This window comes from Trichosurus vulpecula, chromosome 4 (assembly GCF_011100635.1).
Source record: "Trichosurus vulpecula isolate mTriVul1 chromosome 4, mTriVul1.pri, whole genome shotgun sequence".
In the NCBI taxonomy this organism is placed as follows: domain Eukaryota; kingdom Metazoa; phylum Chordata; class Mammalia; order Diprotodontia; family Phalangeridae; genus Trichosurus; species Trichosurus vulpecula.
The window spans coordinates 430322702-430340480 of NC_050576.1; the positions used below are offsets into that span (position 1 = coordinate 430322702).

Sequence of the window (17779 nt, forward strand, 5' to 3'; positions counted from 1 at the left end):
GAGAGGATCAAATTGGATATTAGCATTTGGTAAAAGTGTGGTAAATTTATATTTACGTACTTCATATTTGTGCTGCATATACTTTTGTTTGCACTTCCCTCCCCCATTAGAATACAAGCTCCTTGCAAATAGGATTTGTTTTATTCTTTGTTATCACCACCTAGCACAGTGTCTTGTATATAGTAGGTGCTTAATAAGTGCTTGCTGATTTATTGATTGATTTGGGATTCATAGCACTTAGTGCAGTGCCAGGCTCACAGTAGGTGTTTAATAAATTCTTGTCGATTGATTGATAAAGCGCAGAAGGACCCATGCCCTTGTGTGTATCCAATGACCCCCATAAGAGCTGAAGAAAACCAGTACATTAGAGACCACCTATACTGACAAACTGAGGACCAGAGAGGGGAAGAGGCTTGTCTGAAGTCATACAGGCAACAAGGGTCAATGCCAGCACCATGTTTGGTACCCAGTATTTGATAAATGCTTGTTGAATGAATGAATGAGTGATGAGTGAATCAATGAATGAAAAACTAACAAATGAGTGGATGAATGAATCGATAAATAAAAAATTAGTGAATGGATAAATCAATGAATGAAAAACAAACAAATGAGGGGAAGGATGGATGGATGGAGAGATGAGAATAAATGAAGTGGGAGAAAATGTCTAGATCGCATATCAAGATCAGTGATTTCCAGAGCTACATTAATGTTATGTTTCACAGTCTCATCTAATGTCCTGTTTCATTACTCTGAATAGGCGCTCCTGGTATGCCAGGCCGACTCTCCCTCCAATTCCCATTGCCCACATGGGGAAATGCCTCTTTTCCCAAAGAAACCTCTCAGAAGACCCAAGCTTGGCCGGCATGCAGGTCGGAAGCTTCCCAGGGCATGAGCAGGCCCATCCAGGTCAGAAGGCTCCTCTGGGTCACCCACCTGAGATGGCCTGCACGGCCACACGCAGGAAGCCCTTTACTTCACCCTTCTCACTGACGATGGCCACTCGGTGGACCAGTGGCACGGGGTAGAGCAGGTTGCTGAGGTACACGAAGGCCCTGAGGGAGAGGCAGAGGAGAGTGGTCACTGTGCCCGCTGCTCCCCCGGGGGTCGCCAGGCACACGGCAGGCTGATGGGCAGTTGGCATCATCACAGCTCACCGCTCACACCACAACAGCGCTGCAAAGCAAAATGGAAGCAAGACAGCCAAGGCCAGCCGGAGGAGGAGGAGGATGATGAAGATGAGGATGAGGATGGGCATGAGGAGGCAGAGGGCAAGTAAGGGAAGGGCTGAGCCGTGCGTGCTTAAGGTGGGAAGGTCAGGCTACAGTCGGGTTCCAGGAAGTCGGGTCAGTGGCGTGAACTTGAACTTGGCAGTGACTTAGTGACCCCTCCCCACCACCCCAAGGTAGTACCTTTCAGTCTTTCATCTCCCCTGGGCAGGGAGAGGGGAGGGAATTGTCATCTGGAAGCTAGAAAAAGGACTTCTGGCCATAGAGTTGGAGAACTAGTCAGTAAAAGGTGGTGAGACGGCTGCTGTAGATGAAATCCATAGGGGAAGGGAGGGATATGGGGAGAAGGTCTGGGACAGGCTGCAGAGGAGGAAATTGGAGAGTCGAAGGAGAGTGGGCAGAGAAAGGGAAGCAGAGAAGAAAGGAAGCCGTGAAGTCATAGCCTAGAGCCGCCTACCTCCTGAAGGAAGGAGCACAGAGACCTGTTCACAGTCTGAGAAAGAAAAGGGATTTTCAAGTGGACCTTTCAGCTTGCTGCAAGAGGTGCCCTGGACCTTGTGGCTGGGGATGAAAGGAGTCTGGGGGAAGGGAGGGGCTCGGAGGGGCGGCAGTCATGAGGTCCTAGGTGCCCTTCTACATGGAGGCCCTATCCCTATGCCTGCTGGGAGCAGCTTCCCCACCCCAACCCCCCAGCTGTCGCTGGTATCCTTCCTGGCATTCTGCTGCCCCTTCCCCAACCTAAGGCTCGGGGTCTAAATCTCTAAGCATCTCATCTGTAATACCAGCTGCCTATGGAATAAAATAACCCCAGTTCTTGAAAGGAGGAAGAAGGAAGAAAAAAAACCCATTCAATTTCTACTTTTCTCCAGGTCTGCTTGGGTGCAGGCTTGGATTTTGATGAGACCAAGGTCCCAGGCTGGGTTCTCCATTTAGTAGAGTGCTAGACCCAGAGCCAGAAGGCCTGAGTTTGAATCCTGACTTAGACATTTACAAATTCTTTGAACCTGGGCAAGTCACTTAATCTCTACCTGCCTCAGTTTTGTCATCTGTAAAATGGATTCTGCAGCCTCTAAGTTCCCTTTTAGCTCTATCTATGATGCTATGATCTTTACTTTGTTCCATTAACACAGGCTGACCCCACTTTTAACTTCCCCCAGTTATTTCACAAATGCTAAGCATTGGTGAGATCAGTTAAGTGGATCAGGAGGAAGAGACAGAAACAGAGGAGAGAGAAGGAGAGGGACAGGGAGAGAGAGAAGAAGAAGAAGAAGAAGAAGAAGAAGAAGAAGAAGAAGAAGAAGAAGAAGAAGAAGAAGAAGAGGAAGAAGAAGAAGAAGAAGAAGAAGAAGCAGAAGAAGAAGTTAGAAGAATAGTACGAATCAGAAGAAAAAGAGAAGAAGAAGAAGAAGAGAAGAAAATGAAGAAGAAGAAGAAGAAGAAGAATGGAGGGGAGGAGGAGGAGAAGGAGGAGGAGGAGAGGAGATGAGAATGGGTGGAGGGGGAAGTAGGATGAGGAGAGGAGAGGAGAAGGAGGAGGAGGAGGAGGGGAGGAGGGAGTAGAGGATGAGGGGAGAGAAGGAGAAGAAGAATAAGGAGGATGTGGAGGATGATGAGAGGATAGAGGAGGAGGAGGAGGAGAAGGAGGAGAAGGAGAAAGAGGAGAAGGAGAAGAAGAAAGAGGAGGAGGAGGAAGGGAGGGAGAAAAAAAGAAAGGGAGCTGGGAGGAGAGAGACAGAGAAGAGAGGGGAAGAAAGAGAGAGGGAGAGAAAGAAGGAGAGAGAGAGAAGAAGGAGGAGGAAGAGGAAGAGAGAGAGAGAGAGAGAGAGAGAGAGAGAGAGAGAGAGAGAGAGAGAGAATATGGATATATGGATCTAAGCCATTTGGCTTACTTGCTGCTCTCCTTTCCACAACATTTGATCTCCGTCACATACCTTGGCACGCTCATTCTCCTTGGAACCCTAATTACCCTCAAAGTGCAAGGTCACTTGCCGCTTCCTCCCCAAGACCTCTCCTGACCCCACCTACCCAACTTTGTTTTTAGGGCCTCCCCCCTCTCCTCCCTGCACTATTATCATGCATTTGCTTTGTCTATGTCTTGTTTATGCATTTGTCTATAGTTGCTCTCTCTGATACCCCACCCTCCCCAGTAGAATAAAAAGCTCCTTGAAGGCAGGGGCTGGTTTCATTTTTGTCTTCCTTTTTTTCAGTGCCTAGCCTGGGGCCTGGGAGACAGCAGACCTTTAATAAATGCTGGGCATGGAGACATCAGTGCAAACCCATCCCCGCTCCTGGAAAACCCACTCTGAAAAGCACCTATTTCCCCTCACTGGGAAGACAGGGCACTTTATCTTTGCAGATGAAAGACATATCACATAGCTAATGCAGATGGATGTTGGCCCTGCCCGACCCAGGGGACTGCACACTCCACCCTCCCAAACCACCATGCCTCATCCCCCAACTCTGGTATCAGAGTTCAGACAACAGCAGATATACCCCAGTTTCTCAGTGCTGGATACCAGCTTCTTAATGCAGACACGAACTGGAGGAAAACCTGATGTGATGGATGGACCTAGAACTCTGGAAGGATGAGCAGATGGGAGGAAAGGGGATACATATACAGACAAATACCATAGCTCTTGAGATGGAGGACCTCAAAGCCCATCAAGAACAACTCCCTCATTTTACATAAAGGGAAACTGAGGCCAGCTGGAAGGCTCATCAAGGCCGAGTCCTCATTAAACAGATGGGGAAACTGAGTCACAAAGAGGGTCACACAAGGTAGAGTCTGTGGTTGGATTTGAACCCAGGTCCTCTGACTCCAAAGGCATGTTCTTTCAGAATCTCAGATCAGGAGGCAGCCAGGCTAATCCATGTCAGACAAAAGGTCTCCTCTCCAATAACCCCAACCAGGTTTGTCTATTAGAAGGCTTCAGAGTGAAGGAACCCACTAGCCCTCAGAGAGACCAGCTCTCACAGAGATGATGCTTCCTCTGACCTTGAGCCCCATGTCTGCCCGTGCCATTTCTACCCCATGTTGCTAGTTCTACCTATGGGGCTGTGCAGAATAAAGCTGACCCCTCTTCAACATGGCAGCCCTTCAGTTACTAGCAGGCAAAGGCCCCCAGGAGGGTTAATATGACTTCAATTTACACTAAAGTACAAATGACTGATATTAGATCCTTTCCTTAGATAATTTTCTGGTTGGGGGCAAAGGGGAGAGAGGAGAGCCTCAGCCATCTTCCAAAGGGGCTACATCTCTATCATGTGATATATGGGAAAACCAGAAAGGAAGAACTGTCCATGGACCAATCCCTTTTCTACCTTTCCACTTTTCCCAACCTTACCCAACCCAGCAGATATTAAACTGGTCTATGGCTTGAAACATCCTAGAATGTTGCTTCAAGGGTCCATGTACATAGTGATGAAATGACTGGTCCAGTGTCACATGACTAGCAATTGTCAGAGGGAGGGTTTGAACCTAGGCCTTGGCTGACATTCAGCATTACTTCCACTATGCCACAGTCCCAAACACACTATTATGAAAGCAGGAATGAACATGAATGAATGCTTTCACCTGTTCAGATAATCGCCTCCCCAGTGTGTCTAGATTTCACGTGCAAGATCTCAGAACTCAAGTGGCCATATGTGGACAGACTCTCCTCTATGGTCCTCCGAGAAGTGGCCCCTAGTGACAAGAAGCCCACCCCTCCTGGGGTAGCGCATTTCTTTGGGAGCTTTTTTCCTGACGTCCTGCTAAACTCTGACCTCTCTGCATTTTCTACCTTTGTTTCTCCTGGTTTTATTCTCTAGGGCCAAAGAGTACAAGCCTCAACCTTCACATGGTCAGACCTTCAGATTCCTGAGGGCAGCCCCCTCATCAGCCTTCTGGGCTCTTGGCTAAAAATGCCTGTCCTTAGATGGCACAGTCTCCAGGCCCTTCATTGTCCTGGTTGCCTTCTGGATGGTTCCAATTTAGCAACATCTTTTCCAAATTGGGGTGCCCAGAACTGAGCCAAATGCCCCAGCTGTGGTCTGCCCAGGACAGACGACAAAGGGATGATTAACTTTTGACCCGCATAATTTTCAGTCATATTCATCTGGAGTTGGGATGGGCACCTACTGTCCCCATCTTTTGTTTTCAACAAGAGCTGTCACTTTATGGGGCTAGGGAACTCCTCCCCAGGGGATAAAGCTCCCTTTACCCAGGTGGACCAGGACCGCTGCTCTCTGACTTTAGTCTTAAAGAGCTGCCTGGGGCACTGAGAGCTTAGTGACCTGCCCACGATCACAGAGCTCACGGGTATCAAAGGAAGGACTGGAACCCAGGTCCTCCTGGTTCTGAGGCCAGCCCTTTCTCCTCTAGGAAACACTACCACTCTAGCTTTTGGGTTCTCACCGGAGAATACACTGATTTCTGTGATCACAAGCCTCCATGGAAATGGAGTAAGCTATCTCTGGAAGGATGAAGAAAGTTCTGAGTTCTCCTGCTCCTTCAACCTTTACTTTCCCCCTTCTGGCCCAGGATAATAACTTATGAGCCCAAGGGGATAAAAAACAAAGAGCAGTTTAGGGTCTTTGATCTTCTCAACTCTAGCCAGGAAAATGCCTTGGAGTGAGAAGACAAGAACCACAGATACCACCCAGACCCATAGCCTGAGGGCAGGGCTGACTGGTGGTTAGCTCCTGGAGAGGAGGCCTGAGGCTGATCTCTCTCTCCCAGGGCCTTCCAGCTCTATATTCAAGGCCAATGACCCACACCTCCAGCTGCCCTCCATTCTGGCCTCTGGGGCCCAGGAATGCAAGCAGGGCTCAGGCCTCTGCAGGGGGCTCCCATGTGTGTGGGGGGAGGTGGGTGCTGGCTCTGTTCCCTTCCACAGCTGTGCTCCTGCGGCCCTTCATTCCCCACCAGAGGACAGGGCTGCCTTTCTCTGGGGGCTGAAGGGGCTGAGAACAGCAGATTGTTAACTGGGACAATGTGGCGATTGATCAGTGGCAGAGACAGAACTGCTGTCTCCTTGATGTAACTTCCCATGTGGAGGCAGGGCCCTGGACCATCAGGGGGAGTTTTGCCTGCACCAGGGCTGCAGAGACTCAGTTACAGGAAGTAGCATCCTCCCTCTCCTCTCCTCAGATGAGGCCCGACCCTCTCCTGGGGCTTTTTCTTGGAAAGAGAGAGTTTTCCTCTCTAAAGATACAATGACTTGAGAGGCCAGAGGACAGAAGTGGGAGATCTCACCCTTAAGGTGAGAAAGAAAAGCCTCATTAAGGACTTACACTAAGCAGTGAGAGCTGAGGGAAGGGCCCTGTAGCACGATCCAAGAGGGACCTGGGAGAGGAAATGAGGCTCTGAGAAGGATGCCAGGATGATCACAGATCTGGGGTGGCAGGGCCCTTGGAGACCACCTACCTAGCCCACCCTGGGGGGAGAGAGGAAGGACATCTCGAAGGCCCATTTTCTAGCTATAGCAGAGTCTAGGCTCCTGGCCCCTGAAAGGCCGACTGGTACAGGGAAGGGAGGGCTGGATTCGGAGTCTGATAGCCTGGGTTCTAACTCCAGAGGGGCTGCTTTCTCTCTGTGCTACCTCGGGCAAATCATTCTCCTTCATGTCTCAGTTTTATCCTCTGTAAAATGGGAAGATTGGATGAGGTGACTTTCCAGAACCAGATCTCATAATTCCCTAACTTTTGTGCCACCAGAGCACTCTGCAGGTCCCACGGGCTCTTGCTTCCTTGTCCTCCCCTGTTCCCCATTCAAGCTACCAGGCTAATGACCATATTTTCTCTTTCTCAGTGTCTAGCCTGTAGGCTCAATAAAAGTGTAAGCCTCCTCATGTCATCCTAGCCAAATGATTCCATCTTCATCTTACAACAAACATCAACAGATGATTGAACCAGGACAGGCCATAGGAACATCTTCTCCACGAAATGACTGAAGGGACCTCAGAATCCCACATACCCAAGGTCACCCATCAGGCCATTCATTCAGTCCAGCCCCACGATAGACCCCTCGCCTCCTTATTCTGTGGTCTAGCAAAACCAGCCTTCATACTGTTCCTCACACAGCTCACCATCTTTCAAGCCCAAGTCTTTTCACAGGCCATTTCCATGCCTGGAATTCATTCCCTCCTCCTTTCAGCCTCATAGAATCTCTTAACTCTCCCCAAGACTTGGCTCAAATGCCACCTTCTCCATTAAGTGTTTCCTGATCTCCCAACTGTGAGGGTCCTTCCTCCCTAACTACCTTGCATTTATTCTGCATACAGTGGACACTTAAATTATTGTTGGTGGATCCAGCCGTTCCTTCGACCAGCATTTAATAAGCTATGTGTTTAATACTATGAGCAAGTGCAAACTGCTGGAGACACAAGGGCAGAAATGAAAACATCTTTACTCTAAACGAGTTTATATTCTTCCACCTCCAAAGCATACTGGGGGGTGTGACCCACAGGAGATATCTCTTGGCATTGGTCTGCATTAATCTGTGGTGTCTGCAAGCAAAGCGAAGTGGAAGCTTCCTGAGCTCACCAGATACCCTGAGCCACAGATATGGGCTTCATAGACCTCTGCTGCCAAGAATCATCCCTGGACCTTCCAAAGCATTTGTTTCTTGTTTCCAAATTGCCAGTTCTTTACTGTGAAGCATGGGAGAGAGGGTAATGTGGGGTAGAGTTTAGATTTGGGGTAGAGTCAGGGGAGGGAAGCTTTACAAGGAGAGACAATAGGTGCCCAAGTCACAAATCTATTGGAAGCCAGCCCTGTCTTCTCCTGCTTCCCAAGTTAGTGTAAATCATGGATCTCCACCCTTCCAATGGGACTTGGTATATGAGGTAGAAGGGGAGGTGTCTCCAATTTTCAAGCTCAAAATGAACAAGGGAAAGCCCACTTTACAAAAATCTGCTGAAAAAGCAGAATTAGCCACCACAAACTGAAGACTGTTCTAAGGGGTTAGGAATGAGGATGGATGAAGAATCATGACATTAACCATGTCCTGTACTCTCTGCCTCTACTAGACTGAAGTTTCCATGGAGGCAAGCCTGATACTTAATTGCTTTTACAAGTCTTGTAGTGTCTAGCACAGTGCTTTGCAAAAACTAGGTGCTTGGGAAGTGATTGCTCAATGATTGACTGATTGAATAGATTCTTTCCATGGGGACCTACTCATTTCCCCTTCTCATCATGACCCTAACAGAGTGTTCGACACACAATAGGCCTTTAAGAAACATTTGCTGAATTAGTGGACTGGATGGTACTGTGTTTGTAAGGTTTATCCCAAACGGGAAAGAGCACATCATATCTCAGAGGAGGTGAGGACAATTCGTTGGCATGCCCCAGTTGGCATGGAGCCAGGAGACCCAGGTTCAAATCCCAGACCTGCTGCTTAGTACCTGTGTGACCTTAGGCCAATCCCATCTCCTCTCCCGTCCTCCATGTTCTTATTGTCAAAGGAGAGGGTTGAGCTAGTCCTCTAGCCTGACACCTAGCTGCCTCAGTCTCCCTCTCCTTTGTTGGAGATGTTGTAAAGGTGATCCTTATTCAGCTGTGGGTGGGACACTGAGGCCTTGTACCTCTAGGAGATTCTGCAATCTCTAAGGTCAGTTGTAAACAGTGTGAACTTCTTACAGATACAAATAGTTCTTCATATACCAATGGAAAACCCACTTTGTGGTTTATCTTCAGTAATTGGTTAATGGCAGGCTTCTCCACCCCACCACCATTCCTCAAATGCCCCAACTATCTCCTCTTGAAGCTTGTGTGAACTTAGGGACTGAAAAACTGACAATAGTATTTACCCATTAGGGTTAGAATTAGGAAGAAAATTAGATTTTAAAAATCATATTAGAAACATTTCAAAATCGAGTAGAAATTTTTGCATGATTTTTGGGGGGATCATCCAGATTATAATGAAGCTCCCACCAATGGCATCAATGATCAATTGGCAATATTATCAGAACTATGTTGCTTATTAAGCACAAAGAGAAAAGAGAAAAAATGGTCCCAGCAGAGCCAGGAGTACCTTGCTCCCTGGAAAGAGTTGTCTGAGCTGATTACAGCAACCAGAAATCTCAGATTGGGCAAGGACCTTAAGGGCATTCAGTCCAACCATATACAAATGCAGGAATGCCCTCTGTTGCATCCCTTCTAGTTGGTCATTTGGCTTGTGGTTGGATACCCCCAATGAAGGGAAGCTTACCCCTTTATAAAGTTTCCAGACCCCCTTTCTGGATAACTCTAGTTCATATGGAGCGCTCTCTCTCTCTCTCTCATATTGAGTTGAATCTCCCTTACTACAATACCCCTCATGGATCACAGGTCTGACATTGGAGCTACCCGTGGTCAGGCTTGCATCAATACTGAGCCATACCACACAGCTGGCTCATAGATTTGGAAAGAGCTGTTGGTTCTACAGAAGGGCAGTAAATGCATAGAGCCAATCATCTTTCTTTGGGTGACCACTTTTAGAATGCCACCATGTTGGAAATTGGTGGCCGTACCTAGAGATTTGCGGCTAATTTAGAGGTGCTAAGAAAAACGTGGGAAGCCTGATATCATGTTGGGCACACCTGTTAAGAACTTGAGCTCAAAAGACCCTAGAGACATAATCATGATTGTTAGGAGCAGCAGGCCACAATGGGTGCAAATCCTGACATTTGGACTTTGGCTGTCCTCTTGTCATATGTTGGGGTTTGACAAGAAGATTGTGCTCCCATGAAGGGAGAGGGGACTAAGTTGTTTGGAAAGGGAAAGCCACACACTTCAAAGGGAGGGATGGGCTAATGGAGCTTTGAAGGGAGGTGGGGGGCTGGGTTTGAGTTGTACCACCATGCTCAATGGGATCTCTGGCTGGGGGAAGATCGACAGTTCAGCCCACCTAGTTCCTCACTAAACTGCATTCAACTTAAGGGCATCCTTGGAACGGTCTTGTTCTTTACCCCCCCTCCCTATTCCTCACCCCTGCCCTCAGCCATCCATTTCCAGATACCACAGGATAGCATTTAAGCCAGTAACAGTATTGATTCTTGGGGCTAGAGCAAAGGGGAGTTCTTTGGATTGCATTCTAAGTATGTTCCTTAGGGGCTCTAACTTTGGGAATCAGATTCCTTCCCAAGCTTGAAAGGCAAAGAGTCACCTGGGCACACCTTCTGTATGCAGGTATGTGTTTGTCCATCTGTCTCTCCCCTTCCTGTAGGGGGCTGGAAGAAACAGCTAGGATTATGGAATGCAAGCACCTCTCTGGTCCCATGCTGTGCAAACACTTTCTGAAGCACATTTATGGTTGTGTCAGACACTGAATATTTTATGAAGAGCCTGTTGGTGATATAGTGGCCTCTCACTCCTGGCCAAAGGCTTCTTTCCTGCAACTGATCAGTGGGAAACAAGTGGAACAGAGCCAAGAAGGGGACTGCAGAGGCAGAGAGTCTACTTCTCAAACTGGAGAAGTTTCCTGGTTCTCCCATATGTGAGGACCAGCACATCTGCTGGATGAGGGCTGGGGGAGAATGCCCTCCATCCATCTTGGTAAACAAAAATGGTGCTTTGCAGGAAGACTGGCCTACAAAAAGAGTCACCATACTGACTTAGTGTCAAAGACCCTGAAGACCCTACTGAGATTAGTCTAGTCCAACCTCAATACTATGGATGAGAAAACACTTCTGCTACTTCATCCTATGGCTGTCCCCAGCCAAATTCAGCTGCTTTCTCTCTAGAAGCTCTCTTGGTCCCGAGAGAAGCAGAGAACCTTCCTTCCTGGGCTTTGGAGGCCAACCTTGGCTTCAGCTACCATAGCTGACATTTCTATTGCACTTGAAAGTTTGCGAAGCACGTTACATATATGACACCATTTGATTCTCAAAAGAATCCTTTGAGGCATGTGCTCTACTTATCCCCATTGCACAGATGAGGATACTGAGGCTGGGATAAGACTTGCCCAAGGTTACACAGTTAGTGTCTGAAGCAGGATTTTACTTTGGGTCTTCCTGACTGCAATCCAACACTCTTGTCAACTAGACTGTCTTTCCTGCCACTTTCATATTTTTCATTGTCCCCTGATTATTAGACATGGAAATCCCCAAAACAAGCCTCATCTCTGCTCGGGGCATGCAATGCCCTGCTCAGCCCCTCCAGCCTGAGCACATCCCAGGTTGCCTTATCTATCTACAGCAGTCTTTGGGGAAGATTTATCCTCCCCCTTCATCTCTTCCCTTCTTTTTTTCCTCCTCTCTCCCCTTCCTTTCCCTACATTTCCCATCCAACAGGCTTCTGTATTATTACAAAATGGGCATTTCTAAAGCCTTCCAATCGAAAGCCTTTCCATATCATCTCCACCTGTACCTTTCTTTTCACAGCGTGCTGGCAAGGTTTGGGTTCTAGGTTTCAAGGATCTCTTCAAAATGGGAGTTACTCATCTACTGCTCCAAATGCCTCCCCCAACTCCTTACACTAGGTAGGGTTGTCTGGGGTAATCTCTGGCTCCCTCAGGGCTAACCTGTTAAGTTTCATTACCTTTTGAAGGATGAAGTAGGAATGAAAGAAGAGATTGATTTATATAGACAATCCTCCTCACCCTCAACCCTTGCTTCCTCAAGCATTTTGCTCGAAGCCATGGAAAACAACTCTAGATGAAAAGGAGAGAATGTTAGCCATAGGGAAGAAGGGACAGAGTGGTACTTCCAAACCCGGTATTAGCCATCATGGCAATCTCAGTCTGCTGAGAGGGACAGTGTGCAGACAGACAGGGTGAGGAGCTTGGGAAGTCACTCTGAATCCCTAGACATGTCCCCTGGCTGATTTCTCCCACTGTGGTTTTATCCAAATGGAAGAGATGAATATATCTTGAAGTGACTGAAAACCCAGGAAGGATGAAAAGTGAGGGGAGGAGGGGAGCAGGAATAGAGAGAGAAAGGAGGGTGAGGGCGTGTGGCACTAAGGGATGAGGACAAGAGAGCAGACACTAGCCACAAGATTGGTGAGGTGCAAAGATGGCATGCTCAGACCAAAGGAAAGCCTTTGAAAAGGAAGACAAAAGTGAAAGAACCCCTCCCCCCAATTCTGCTAAAGCTTTGTAGAGAGAGCCAGCAGCTAAAAAAGAAAGAAACTAAAAAAGGATATATGGAAAAAAATCAAAAGACAAAAGACCCAATTATCAACCAGTCAGAGCACAGTTCACAGGAAATGTGGCCTGCACAGCTGCTGCCCAGGGCTGCCCATTCTAAGTCCAACCAAAAAGATTCAGGAGATTCAAAATAAAGGCCCTCCAGAGACCATCCCACAATTGGGGGCTGGGGAGGGAGGTTCTCCTTGTTTGGTTGATTTTATTCACTTTGTAAATTTTGTAAAATCTCAGATTTCCCAAGAGGAAAAAAGAAAAATTGGAAGAACCCAGCTCTTTCTGTTGGAGACTGCAGGAGCCTACATTCCATTTCTTGCCTGTTCCCGGGGCCTTCTTGCTCTGGGTTCTCTTTCCCCTCCCAAACTCCTCATTCTGAAAATTTCCTTTGCTGCAGAAGGGAACCCTCAAAGCTGTCCCAGGTATTAAGAAAGACAGAGTTGGAATCTGGTCTCTGGTTACTTGATGAACCAGACTGACTTCCCTAAAGCCTCCCAGAAAGCTATCTCCTCCCTAGATTTCTCCAGCTTTTACTGGCTTTCAAGACTCCTGGATAGTATACTCTCAGGAAGAATCTTCCTATGGAAAAGCTGCAAAGTCCAGACTAATTTTTGTCCATTTCCAGAGCTTTCTTTATCAAGACCACAAACTGATGAGTTCTGTGACACTGTTTTCCCAGAAGGTCACTTGAAAGCTGATTATTATTCAGGATTCATTGAATGATGCAGTGAAATCCCATTTTATTGACCTTCTCTGCTATATAGCTCCCAGGCTGAACTCAAGCCAAGCCAGTGGTGTTTCCCAATTCAGCCTAGAGATTGGGTGAAGAACTGTCTTGCCTGGTAGGCCCTTAGACACTTTTCTCCATGACCTGAACCAGAGGAAGAGTGAGTTCAGCTTCCAATGGCTGTTATGTTGGAACTCTTGGAGAAAGCACTCTACTCCCTGAAGCCTGGGTCACCTATAGGGCCTCTGAAGATGCCATCTTTCTTCCTCTAACATAGTAAAGTTCCTTTTATTTCGTGCATAATAAAAATGCCCAAATGTTGTCATGTTGCCTTTGGATTGGCCTTTCCTCCTGGCACATCAACCACAGGGCTAGAGCTGAAAAGGACCTAAACTTTTGTCTAGTTCAGCTACTGAATTTGACAGAGGAGAGAATGGAGACCCAGAGAAACAGGGACTGGCCCTGGGTCACACAGGGAATGAGTGGCCGAGTGAGGATTTGAACCTGGTTCTTTGGCTTGAAATCCACCACTGGTTTGACTCTCCTCTCCTTGTACTGCAGGTGTTCTCGAGACATGGAGCTAACAGCATCCCACCTTCCACCTGACTCATCATGAACAAAGTCCTCTTAGTCTGGATGTCTGTTCACTTGCTGCTAGTAGTGATCCCTGGTGTGTCTAGAGCACTATGGTCTCTACAAAGTCCTTTCCTCCAAGTGAACCCATCTGAACCTCACAGCAACTCTGTAATAAGTATGGAAAATATTATCATCCCCATTTGACAGGTGAAGAAATTGAGGCCTAGGAAGGACATTCAATGGTTTGCCTAAGGTCACAGAACTAGAGTCGAACCCAAGTCTCCTAGACTGGTGTTACATATATATGTATATCTATCTATCTATACACACATGTATGTGTGTAGGCACATGCACATATGTGTATATGTGTGTATATATGTGCACAAATACATACTTTTTTCTCACACCCACTAGCCTTTCAATTATTCATGATATAAGAACAGATTAGTTATTTATGGCTAATTTCAGAGCTTGCATCCCCTGGAGTTCATGAGAGCTTTCAGGAGTAACACGAAAGCAACCACAATCGAGAACTTCAAAGCTGAATTTGGTACGCTCTCAATCTCATTTTTGGCAGAGAGGAAAACCAGACTGGTGGTTAGAGGCATGGCTTTGGGCTGGGTTTGAGCCCTTCCTCTGACACATGCTAGCTGTGTGACCATGGGCAAGCCACTTATTCTCAGAGGGCCCCAAACAACTCTCTAAGACTTATCCATAAGCTAAGGGACAGAAGTTATCCATATGCATTGGCAGAAGGAGTGTCCACACTGGGAGTTCCCCATGCCAATGAAATCACACATTGAGAGCAAAAAAGATGACTAGCTTCTAAAACCAAGGTGACTAAGAGCCGAGCACAGCTCCTACTTCTGCTGCCTCCTCCCAATGGTCTTCCTTTGCCAAGCCCTGCGATGGACTCTACCAGACTGCTGAATGGCAGCTGCCTAACCCAATTGGTTACTTCCCCATGATTCCTAAAGACTCCACGTCAATGGCCATGTCAATGGCCCTGCCGCCTCCATGTTGGAAATTGTTCTACTCTGATGAGATGCCCCACACCCTTGGGCTCTCAGGATATCTGAATGGTAGGATCACAGCCTTAAACATCTGTGGAATTGGTGCCCTCACAGGTCCAATTGTGCTCAGACCGCAGTTCCCTCATGCGAAAGAGCTAGTTCCCTCCCAGCATGCTCTCCTGAAACCTCACCAACCTTCCTACTAAACTGAACAGGGGGGAGCGGTCGTAAAATGGATCCCGGCCACCATCACACAGCGAGCACTCTGGAAAGATGTCTTCCTCGAAGTCCTCCTCCTCCTCCTCCTCCTCATCCTCCTCCTCCTCCTCCTCCTCCTCCTTCCCCACATGCTGCTCGTCAGCAGGCTCGGTGATGTCGGAGTCGGGGTTCGAGAAGGTGGGGGAGGGGGTGAGATCAGCCATGCGCTCGCTCATGCATGTGTTGAAAAGAGGAGAGCTGTTGCAGCCAGAGACATCTGAGCTGAGGTTAGTACAAGATAGAAGAGAGGTTAACACCGGCTATTCCAAACTGAGCAGGATAGAGAAGGAAAAAAAATGTAAAAACAAAACCAAAAAACAACCCAAAACCAAGAACCACAACCACAACCAAAAACCCCACCAAAAATGCTGATGTTAGAGATGGGAAGAACAAAAATAAAAACCAGCCCCCCAACCCTGTGCCTTACACAGAAGCTGCAAGAGCTGTCAGCTGGAAGGGTCAAAATGGAGCAATTCAATTGATGGGATCCCCAGGGTGGGCTGGGACTGGGGCAGGGTTAGTCAAGACAGAAACACATTCATTAGAACCAGTGCATGGAGTCATTATCCCACACAGACCCTCCTGTTCCCAGGTCAGGCCTGGCCTGGCCTCTACCTTTGGGGCTAGAGGTCAAAGGAGAAGGGTCATATTAATGAGACCTTTGAGGTGACAGCCCCATGCCCTTCCAATCAGAATGCTGAAGGCACAGGTGTGCATGTGATTCATACAGCACAGAGATGGATGCTGGCAGCTCAGTGAGAACACACACAAAGACACACATATCCAAGGATGCAAAAACCCATCTGTGAGTCATGGATGCCAACAAGGATTCTTCGCCCAGTCTTCAGATGAAGGCTCCCCCTCTCCCCATCCCTTGGCCAATGAAGGAATTGCTATGGACTCTGATAAGATGTGGCCAAGATCCAGCAGTGCTGATGGTGGGGGTGCTTTGGGATTCCAGGGAGGGGGGCTGTGGCATTCAGCTCCCCTCAGGGTGTGTCATTCTCCATCATTGGCTGGCCTAAAAACCCACTCTCTGCTCACCCCCATACTGGGCATGTAACAGAATCCTAGGCCTCATCGTTAGATCAATCCAGTAACTGGTGCCTTCCTAGTGGAGAGTTTCTATATTTGTAGTTCCATAAGAACTCCCTCTCTTTCTGTCTGTCAGGGGAAGAAAAGAATGCTCTCACCTGCCAACCAGCCGGAACCAAGGGAATCGGTCATAGAAAGGGTCCCCACCAGTCACCACATTGTCACAGTCCTCGATAACACTGGAAGGTACCTCGGCCGCCCGGTCATACATCTCACGCATCAAGTCAAGTCTCTGCCTGTAGTGTGAGGAGACAAGTGGCCTGAGGTGGTGCCCAGGAAAAGTATGTGGAGAGGCAGAGTGCCCAGGGACCCAACTGACTCTCCATAATGGTGGAATATGGGCTCAGTTTGTAAATCTTGAGCCCTAGTCACCCCACACTCATTATTATTTAGTGTAAGGTCATCCGCCTCTCCTTCAAGGCTGTGTGGCATGGCCCCCAAAATGAACTTCCCTAATTAATACCTTTAAAGAATCAATCCAAGATGATCAGATCACAGACTTAGGGACAGAAGGGAACTCAGAGTCTAACTGCCTCATTTTTCAGAGGGGGAAACTGAGGTCCTTAGTGGTTAAGTGACTTACTCAAGGTTGCATGGCATCACAGAGTTTGAACTCATGCTCTCTGACTGAGACCATTCTGTAGCCTGCAGGCTTATTCCAGACTGAATTCTTATCCACTTATGGCTATGGATTTTCCCTTTGGGTGAAGCATATGCAAAAATATCTAGAAGGCTGGCTAATAGAGAACGACAGGCACTTTGGGTGTCACAACCCTGAATTTGGCTCAGCTCGTGAGATTCCTCCACTCAGATTTTAGTGCTTTCTTCCCACCAAAATTTATATTCACTTATCTTGGCATAGGTGGTAATCTCAGTAGAATAAAAATGCCTTGGGGGCAGGGATTATTTCATTTTATCCCATAGTAGGTGTTTAATTATTGGATTAAGTGAATGGTCTCACTGTGTTCAATCTCACCACCACAAATCTGAAGAGGCATGAGCCGCCAGGACAGAAGTCTTGACTCACCCACTTTTTTCCAGTCAACCAACTGCCTTCACTGAAATTAGATGCCTACTATAAAGAAGACTTTATTGTTGTTGTTGTTGTTGAGTTGTTTTCAGTTGTGTCACAACTCTCTGTGACCCCATTTGGGGTTTTCTTGGCGGAGATGCTGGAGTCGTTTCCCATTTCCTTCTCCAGCTCATTTTACAGATGAGGAAACTGAGGCAAACAGAGATAAGTGACTTGCCCAGGGTCATACAGCTAGGAAAAATCTGAGATCGGATTTGAACTCACAAAGATGAGTCTCCCTGACTCATCCTTCTGGCCTGGAACTCTATTCGCTGTGCCACCCACCTATTCTAGAATTCATTACTCATATGTAAATCACCCAGGGGACAGCAGGATGGGCTGGGGTGGATTTTTGCTCCTGGGCTAGCTTCTTTACAACATACTTCACTCCTTGCCTATCTGCCCTGATCACTAGACAATCCATGTTCAGAGAATGGAAATTAATAGTAAGATGTTCAAAGGAAAATTAATTAAGAGTGGGCAATCTGTGACCCAACAGCTGCCAGATATCCCCAACTGAAAATATGATTTCCAATTATAGCTTTCTGTGTAAAATCCATACAGCTTTCCCATTCATTTGGTTCAAGTCTCTGCTGCCTCAATATGTCCATTAAAAAGGTAAAGAAATGGGCATTCAGGGACAGATTTGGATTTTTTTCTGGGGTGTGGTGGTCAGGGATCCAGATTTGTAATTTGATTGGGGCAGGG

General features: G+C 47.4%; 1 protein-coding gene across 1 annotated transcript in view; it reads right to left on the reverse strand.

Annotated features, from left to right (window-relative positions):
- Positions 1 to 17779, reverse strand: part of KIF1A (kinesin family member 1A) — a 191989-nt gene that overhangs the window by 66462 nt on the left and 107748 nt on the right. Inside the window, exons 27-28 of the mRNA XM_036755422.1 lie at positions 16098 to 16235; positions 934 to 1052 (exon numbers count right to left, since the gene is read on the reverse strand). Of these exons, the coding sequence (XP_036611317.1) occupies positions 934 to 1052; positions 16098 to 16235 (257 nt within the window). The remainder of the gene's footprint in view (positions 1 to 933; positions 1053 to 16097; positions 16236 to 17779) is intronic.